This window comes from Perkinsus marinus (assembly GCF_000006405.1).
Source record: "Perkinsus marinus ATCC 50983 genomic scaffold scf_1104296934586, whole genome shotgun sequence".
Classification (NCBI taxonomy): Eukaryota; Perkinsozoa; order Perkinsida; family Perkinsidae; genus Perkinsus; species Perkinsus marinus.
In genome coordinates this window covers 9818-18297 of record NW_003214716.1, presented here as the reverse complement: position 1 = coordinate 18297, position 8480 = coordinate 9818, and the positions used below count along the sequence as shown (strand labels likewise).

At 43.8% G+C, this 8480-nt stretch overlaps 3 protein-coding genes across 3 annotated transcripts in view; 2 read left to right on the top strand and 1 right to left on the bottom strand.

The window, feature by feature from the left end:
• Nucleotides 1-104: 104 nt before the first annotated feature.
• Nucleotides 105-5587, bottom strand: Pmar_PMAR019313 (wd-repeat protein, putative; the record flags this gene model as incomplete). Its single annotated transcript, XM_002784792.1, has 31 exons — nt 105-116; nt 158-241; nt 307-505; nt 663-726; nt 774-909; nt 949-1062; nt 1109-1174; nt 1242-1337; nt 1380-1459; nt 1508-1616; nt 1883-1950; nt 1994-2115; nt 2165-2258; nt 2303-2410; nt 2655-2777; nt 2824-2911; nt 2960-3001; nt 3064-3173; nt 3215-3332; nt 3398-3503; nt 3546-3628; nt 3673-3831; nt 3884-4017; nt 4075-4244; nt 4293-4407; nt 4448-4504; nt 4560-4636; nt 4859-4952; nt 5001-5113; nt 5318-5438; nt 5488-5587. 31 exons carry the CDS (start codon nt 5585-5587, stop codon nt 105-107), a joined length of 3162 nt encoding a protein of 1053 aa, XP_002784838.1.
• A 590-nt stretch (nt 5588-6177) lies between these two features.
• Nucleotides 6178-8367, top strand: Pmar_PMAR019312 (Long-chain-fatty-acid--CoA ligase, putative; the record flags this gene model as incomplete). Its single annotated transcript, XM_002784791.1, has 5 exons — nt 6178-6318; nt 6375-7054; nt 7108-7461; nt 7513-7771; nt 7822-8367. The coding sequence occupies 5 exons, from the start codon at nt 6178-6180 to the stop codon at nt 8365-8367; spliced, it is 1980 nt and encodes a 659-aa protein (XP_002784837.1).
• Nucleotides 8368-8457: 90 nt separating this feature from the next.
• The window catches only part of Pmar_PMAR019311 (Long-chain-fatty-acid--CoA ligase, putative), a gene marked incomplete at its 5' end in the record, with an annotated part of 2265 nt that continues 2242 nt past the window's right edge, over nt 8458-8480 (top strand). The window contains one exon of the mRNA XM_002784790.1: nt 8458-8480. Coding sequence (XP_002784836.1) covers nt 8458-8480 — 23 coding nt within the window.

Genomic DNA, 8480 nt, shown 5'->3' with positions numbered 1-8480 from the left:
CTACTACTGTCCTCTCCTCATCAGCAGTAGCTACCTGTGCATTGAAGTTAGTCTTAATACTATGTACAGCCTCTTCTAAGAATAGCATCTGCCTCATCTTACTATCAGTATTCATCCTAATAACAACATCATTCCCTATTATCCCTATCATCATTACCGACCTCTCTGGTAGTTTATACTGTGGACTTAACTTGAGCATATGGTTACCGATACTGGCCTTAGCCTCCGCAATAGCCTCCACCTAATACCATAATTACTACCCTAGCCTCACTCCAACCTAGCAACACTAGTATTATAGTAGCTTACATCCTTCTCATTATCTATACTATCATCAGGTCTTGCATCTCTAACCTCCTGTAATCGCCTCCTACGCTCTTCCCGTTTAGCCCTCCTCATCTCCCTTTTCAGCACAGCTGTAAGCAGCCCCTTCTGCTGCTGCTGTTCCTGCTCTTCATCATCGGTATACTTCTCTTCAGTTTCCTCTATAACATCAACACTATCCTCCCTAATGAACCTCCAACTTACTACCCATCACACTGAATACATCTGCTAGAGACTTGCTACTCCCTCGACGGGCCGCCTTTGTAGGCCCGGACCCTTCTCCCCCTAATAGGAAGGACTCCGACCATGAGCACATACTGTCTTTACCACTGCTCTCTAACATCCCCCTTAATCGAGCTAGTTCATGATGGAACTGTTTAGGAAGGATCTGTAGACGGAATGTACCTGCCAATGGCACCTGTAAAGCCCCTCCAGAGTGGTGATGCACCCACCAACACGAGCTAAGTGAGATCCAAAGGACGAGACCTGTATTGACTGATCACACTCTAGTCCCTTTAGGAAGTGTTCCTTCAACTTCGATACACCCAATAAGCTCTTCTCAATATCATATGCCATCTCTACCCTCACCTAACTTTATATATGTAGCCATGACAAGCAGTACCTTACCCCTTCCACAGTGGCATCTATATCTCGTCGTAGACTATGTACATACTCATCATCAACAGTGAATAAGGTGGTTGCCTCCTTCACACTCAATGGCTGTAGATTGGCTCCCTCTACCTAAACCTACTCAATGATACTAAGCCTCATTAGATACAGTAATAACCTTCTTATAGAAATCTGACTTAATCTCTTCCAGCTCTTGTCGGAGTACGACAACCTCCTTCCTAACCTGATATCAATACGGTATGTAGGATACTCGTCATTCATAGCTACCATCATAAGCCTACTACTACTACCCCTTCTTTGTGTTTCTCAGCAACGGCTCGAGCCCTCTCCTCCTCAGCCTTTAACTTCTCTTCCTCTAGAGAGTAGTGGCCACGAGTTGTGATAACCTAGACCCAGCATCGGACCACCCTCTCCGGTAAGCCTCTTACCACCTCCACCCTTTCCGGCACTGACGTGGCCTTAGGCGGCAATCCTTCCCAACAAGTGCTGCTTACCAGTGGGGGTAGATCTATACAGTCATGACCACCATACTCCTAGATGGGGATCCTCTTATTACCACATCGGAGAGTACTCTCTGGAGCTGGGAACATCATATCCCCGATCATCATACTTCCACTCTTCCCCTCTCTACGTTGACCTTCCAATAGCCTACTGGCCTCGAGGATCTATTGAAGATGATAGTCTCAGGTTCGATCCCTAGAGAGAGCGTTTCTACTACTTTATCATTTTGCAAAGTATGCACACTGCATGACCCATCACGAGAGGCCACTACTAAGCATTTATCGTCAGGGGACAAGTCTACTCCAGCTATAGACCCTCTTATAGCGTCACCACAGGCTACTTCAATGAAGGTAGTTAGAGACGATTCCTTGGGTATCTGCTGCTGTGTTGAAAATGGCCCATCTGGGGTTCGAACCCGAGACCTCCTCACCAGCCACACACGTCCATTATTGTAGCCGATAATAAGATAGTTCTCACTCGGTGACCACATCATTAAGACTAAATGACCATGACCATATTGCTAACTAAGAAGACGGCTTACCTGGCTGAGCATCTTGTATGAGTCCCAACTTAGGTCTAGCCTCCTCATCCTGTACATCATCCAGTTCCCACAGATATCCACCATAATACCCAACTCCAGCAAGGAGGATGCTACTCTTAGATCTAAACAGGGAGTACTACTAGAGTACTGTTAAAGTGTATATAAGCCTACAAGCAACATGAGGTAATGTAGCCTTCCTTAGATACATCATCCTCAACTTCATCATCATCATCATCATCTTGGTCCTGCTGCTGCTGGTTCTCATCTGATATTCCTCATGCAAGGACTCCAACACTCGAATACCCTTACCCCCATCATCAGCTTCCTCTTCCTCTTTGCCCTCTATCTCCCTCTCATTGGCCTTACGCTCAGCCTCCTCCTCCTCCTCCTGTCTCCGCTTCATATTCCTTATCTTAGCTGGAGATGGTATAACTGTTTTAAAGTGCCGACAACAGGATGATGATGATAAGATCCTATACGTATGGAGTGGTGTACCATCCATAAGCATCTGTATGATAAGTCAACAGGTGGGGATCATAGAGCAGCCCCCCACCTACCATAGATATATCGTATTTCATCAAAGTACCATCATCTAGGGTAAGGAGTAGTATAGTAGCAGACCACCTCCCCAATGTAGCAGATGTGATGGTATGGGCATTACCCCCGACTTGAATAAAGCCAAGAGGGTTGAGGGTAGAAGCAGTAGATGGGCCCTCCTTGGTAATACGGAACAAGAAGGGTGTGGAATCAGCCTTGGAGATTGTGATAAGAAGGTCCTCAGACTCTAAGAAGGTAATGATGGCAGGCAAGGTTATGGATGAGGTGGTTACTTAATATCATATCAACAGATACGTTGGAGTGTGGCTTCCAGGAACCACACAATACAAACCCCTCTGAGGTTAAGGCCAAGCATCGCACCTAATACACGATATTATTCATATCAATAAGGAGAAGTAGTAGTAGTACCGTGCCATCCTCATATCCCACGATGATATCATTAGCAGATACCTACGATGAGGGGGGGAGGTAGCCGACGACAATCGAGTGTCCTCAAAGGCTCCTCCTCTTACCATAGCCATAGAGGTCACCTTTATGACTTCATCATCATCATCATCATATCTCAATTCATAATGGAAATCCTCAGACATAGTAGAGGTATCGATAGTAATATTATAAGCACCTACTAATGTAATAAAGGTTTATAGTGAAGTAGTAGTGTACGTATAAGGCCATCCTCCTCTCCTCCAACAATGGCAGCACTTGAGGTCAACTGCTCATGATAGGTATCCATAATAATACCAATTCCACTAGCAAGAGGGCCAGCAGGAGCTCTTAATACCTAGCCAGTCGATATCAACGACTACGACTACGACTACGACCAACTATGGGTTACTACTAAACTACCTGTAGTATCTCAGGCATCTGAGTATCGGTGAACTTGATAAGCCATACAGCACCGTTACGGGAATCTTGTACTAGCCACTTGGTAGGAATGTCCTCAGGTGAGGACCTGCTATTCACCATTTACCAGACAGCATGAGTAGTGGAGTACCTCTCAATGTGTTGTATACAAGCTGGTGGTGTTGTTGATCCATAAGCAGGTACTCGCAACTCCTTGAGCATAGTAATACCAACCTAGTAGTGATGATGATACTACTGAGTAATGATAAGGATATTACATCAGTACAGTCGACTTCATCAGGGGACTCAGCCATATCGATATCCTCAAAAGACCACCACCTGATGTACCCATCATGTCCAGCTGTGATGACCACACTAGTGATAGCAGCTGATTCTTCATCCTTGGTAGTAGTAGTAATGAGGTCAGCTAGGAATACCTGGATATACCAAGTAGTGATGGAGAGTAGTGATGCATTGCCTTCCTACTACCACTCCAATAGGTCCGTTGTGGCAGGTGGCACATTCACTAGTGCCGTCATTAGTGAAGCCACACTCCGGTTTACGAACCATCTCGCATTTCACAAAGACCCCTTCCCAGAGAAGCAACTTGCCATACTCGCTACCTGCATGGACTACCTCATAACGAAGGACCCAGGTTCAATCCCTGCATATGGCATGACCTGTAACGACCTTCCCATCGGGCAGCTGAGCATATGCCTCAATGTCGCTCAACTCAGCCTGGCCGAACTTGCCGATATCTCCTTGCAACTTCAAACCAGTGAAGGTCTCTGCCATCTTCCAAAATCGTATGTGCCCGACTCCTAACACTTTTAATGTTCCCAGAAGGTCCCTGGTTCTATCCCCGGGCCCACCATATGTAGCTAGAGTTCCAGGGAACCTTCCCCATACACATCTAAGAACCTCTTGACCGAATGCCTTGCATCGTAATAGGACCTTCTCCTTCTGCCAATCCCATATAGATAGCATATAGTCGGTAGAGCATCCCAACGTACCTACAATCACTATACCTTTACACACACCATCATGCCTTACATAGTTGATTAGTATCATGAGGACTGAAGTCCACTGAAGCGTAGCCGCGTTCCGTTCCTAAATAGTATCCTATCACTAGAAGAGGTCTTACAATGATGATGATGATGATTACCTCGACGTAATACTTTATATAAAGGTATTGGATACCGATCCCCAGTATGGAACTCCATACTGATATCATATATATACCTGATAATCTTGTCAATGCTGTCAGTGAGAGGGAGAGTATACTACACATTAGGACGACGATAAGAGCATTTCTCAGATATAGCAAGATAATTGCCAGTTGGGGCTATGGCTAATGAGCCTACTCCTCCTTGATCTATGCAAGGTATGGATAACTGTGTACCACTAGATAGGGTGTATCTTAAGTATCCCATCATGTTAGAAGACAATAGAGTAGTAACTTACATTTTAACAAACTGCCCAGCAGCATAGGCAAATCTATCACCATCAGGGAAGAATACCAAGTTATACCGATTATTAAAGTCGAAGCCAAAGGTCCCTACAAGGGGTCTAGGACATACGAGTAGCAGCCTTACTATATCCCTACGTTCATGGTTTATAAAGCGTGATGGTATTTCCTCGTCTGCTCTAGTAACTGGTGGTTGCAGTTCCTTATTCCCCTCAATAGTGTAATAATTAATAGCAGATGAGGAGTCTGTCCTGCTGATATCGTGGTCTACAAGGCTTAGATTACCATAACTGGTCCTCTTTTGTATCTGAGGTCCACGACCACCTTACTATCATAGTCATGATAGTATAACTACAGAAGCAAAGTCTAGTGTACCACGCCGAGTGATCTTCCTTACAAGAGTACTTCTCCTAAATGATAGATACAATACTCATGAGTAGATATCCTTCCATTACCTTAATACAACACTGGCCTCAGCAGCTGAATACCTTCTTAAGGATTGAACACCATGTACTAAGCTCTGAAAGCGTTTGGTAATGGGTGTAGCAGTCATGGTTACTGGCTGTTCATTATTGCCTAAGACTGTTCATGTATCCTATAAAAAGGCTATTATTACTACTACTACCTTGTTGGTGATCATCAGCTTCTGATACTGCTAGAGAGCTCACTGTAATATTAGATAATCGTCTAGAAGGATCGGTAGTGTCTGTAGTAGGGACTTCCATAATGATTAAAGTCACTACAACCGACTGTCAAACTCTCGAGCCAAATGTAATGTGGCTCATCAATGCACGTGATGTTAGGATGAGCGGAGCGAAGCCTAGCGGAGCGTAGCATTGATTGCATCAAAAGTTTGGCGATCGGCGGCGTTGCACAGTATCGTGCTGACCTAACCATCTAACCTTGTGGGTTGAGATGTTTCAAATGGGTCAAAGTGGGTTCCCCTCCCACCCTCCCGGATAGTTTCGAGTCAACATGTAGTAGGATAGTTTCGAGTCAACATGTAGTAGGATAGTTTCGAGTCAACATGTAGTAGGATAGTTTCGAGTCAACATGTAGTAGGATAGTTTCGAGTCAACATGTAGTTCAAAAACATGTTCTGGCTTGACGCTGTGTTCTGCTGCTCCTTAATCCCATAGACTTCGGTAGTCACAGCAACGAGCCAGGCGAAACTTTTGATGATGTTGCGCAGCTCATAATGGCGCGCGCTTTTTACATCACTAGCCAACTTAGCGCGTATTATGTGTGATGATGAACATGGGGTGTCGTTGTTGATATAGTATTAGATTTGTTGTTGTGATCCCTGTAGGTTATGATGTCTATTGGTGTTACTATTGCTGCTGGGGTGTTGAAGTTTCTGGACATCCTAGTATGGATCATAATAGGAGGTCCTATTCGAAGACTTAACTTCAAGAAGCCTGAGGATGAGGATAATTCCGAGGTTGTTGGTGAGGAGGTGATAACAACCTAATCTCAACCTAGTTTATATAGTACATGGTTATTCTCCTTCAGAATGGTGATCCAATCCGAGTAATGACTGGTAAGAAGGACTTCAAGCCTGTATGCTTCTGGGCCCCTGGTGCTGAGACCTGTCTTGATTTGGTATATTCCAATGTAGAGAATCAACCAGACTTCCCTGCTCTTGGTGTACGAGAGTTCCTTGGATATAAGGATGTTGGTGAGAGGTTCCCTGTTAAAATGTTCGGCAAGACAAATTGGACTACCTTCTCCCAGCTAGGATCCAATCTTAGAGCCATGGGTGCATATCTAAGGAGTATTGGTAATCATGCTCAACCTCATACTGGTAATACTGATGATTGTCAAGGAGCATGCTCAGTCATTATGTTTGAGGATACTTGTGATGCTTGGATCACCACTGCTATGGGTGCATGGAGCCAGGATATGTTCATATCAACAGTATATGGTACTCTAGGTCCTGATGCTGTAGCACAGTCTATTCAAGAGAGTTCTGCTACTACTATCTTTTGTAATAGGAAGAACGTTGGTAAGCTTATCGCTAAGAAGGATGATATGCCAACCTTGAAACATATCATCTATACCAATTGGAATATAGATCCTAAGGACTGCAAGGAGAATCTTACAGGTTTTCAGGATTCTGGAATATCTGTTATTGAATATTATGATGCTCTTAAGATTGGTAATGGTATTGTTGATAAGTATCCTATGAATAAGTGTATAGAAGACTCAGTTGCTGTAGTATGTATACTAGTGGTACTACTGGTAGACCTAAGGGTGTGGTCATGCCTCATAAATCAATACGTTTTACTATTGCAACCGTTATACCTCTAGTTATTGACTACTTCCCCGAGCATTTTACTCATCTGGCTTATCTACCATTAGCCCATATATATGAGCTCGCCGTTCATGTTGGTGTGCTCTCTATGGGAGGTCATATTGGTTATGCTGATCCTCATACTATTACTAGAGCTGGTGCCCGACCTACTGGTGCTTTGGAAGAGTTTAAACCTCATCTTATTATGGGTGTACCTAAGATCTTTGAGGTTATTATGAAGGGTGCTAAGGCAAAGTTTGCCAATTTACCACAATGGAAGAGGGAGATCGCTGCAGCAGCACTTGAGTAAGTAGTTTTAACAGTACAATCTTCATCACCACTTCATCATTGTATCAGTTACAAATACCAAGCCATGACTAGTGGTCGTAGTACCCCATTGTTCGATCTCATCCTATTCAATAAGATCAAGGCAGCGTTTGGTGGCAACGTGTCAGTTGTCTTATCAGGAGGTGGTGCCCTTTCAGCCGAAGTTCAGAGATTCTGTCTAAGTGTATTCTCATGCCCTGTTATCCAGGGTTATGGGCTTACTGAGACCTGTGCTGGTGGATGTATATCCCTTATGGAAGATACTAGGGGTTCTAACGTTGGACCACCGGTAAGTTGATAATCGGGCGTTATATGCTGTTATTATTATGAGTATTTCAGGAACCTGGTATTGAGGTAATGCTCCGTTCTTGTATTGATGATGATGGTGAACCTGAGGTCCTCGATAAGGCTGGTCTACCTTATCTTAGCAAGGATACTATGGATGCTGAAGGTTCCCCATGCTTAGGTCGTGGTGAGGTTATGATTCGTGGACCTAGTGCCAGTAAGTGCTATTATAAGCTACCTGAACTAACAGTTAAGTCTTATCTTCCTAATGGATGGTTTAAGACTGGTGATGTTGGTGAATGGTTACCTGATGGAACTCTACGTATCATTGATCGTGTTAAGAACCTAGTTAAACTGAAGGGTGGTGAGTATATTGCCTTAGAGAATATGGAAAGTATCTATGGTGGCTCGGAATATGTTAATGCTCTTGCTGGTGGAGTTATGGTATTTGGTGATTGTACTATGGATCGTCCTGTTGCCCTTGTTCAAGTTAATATTAAACGTCTTGAGAAGTGGGCTACCGATAATGGTATCGAATATAAGATGCTGATGATTTATTATCTAACTCTGCAGCTAATAAAGAGGTTCTCAGAGATATGACAGATATTCATAAGAAGAGTAACCTATCACCATTAGAGAGATAGTTGCCGTTACTCTTATGTGTGATCCGTGACTTCTGATAATAAGTGTATGACTGCTACTCAAAAGATCTC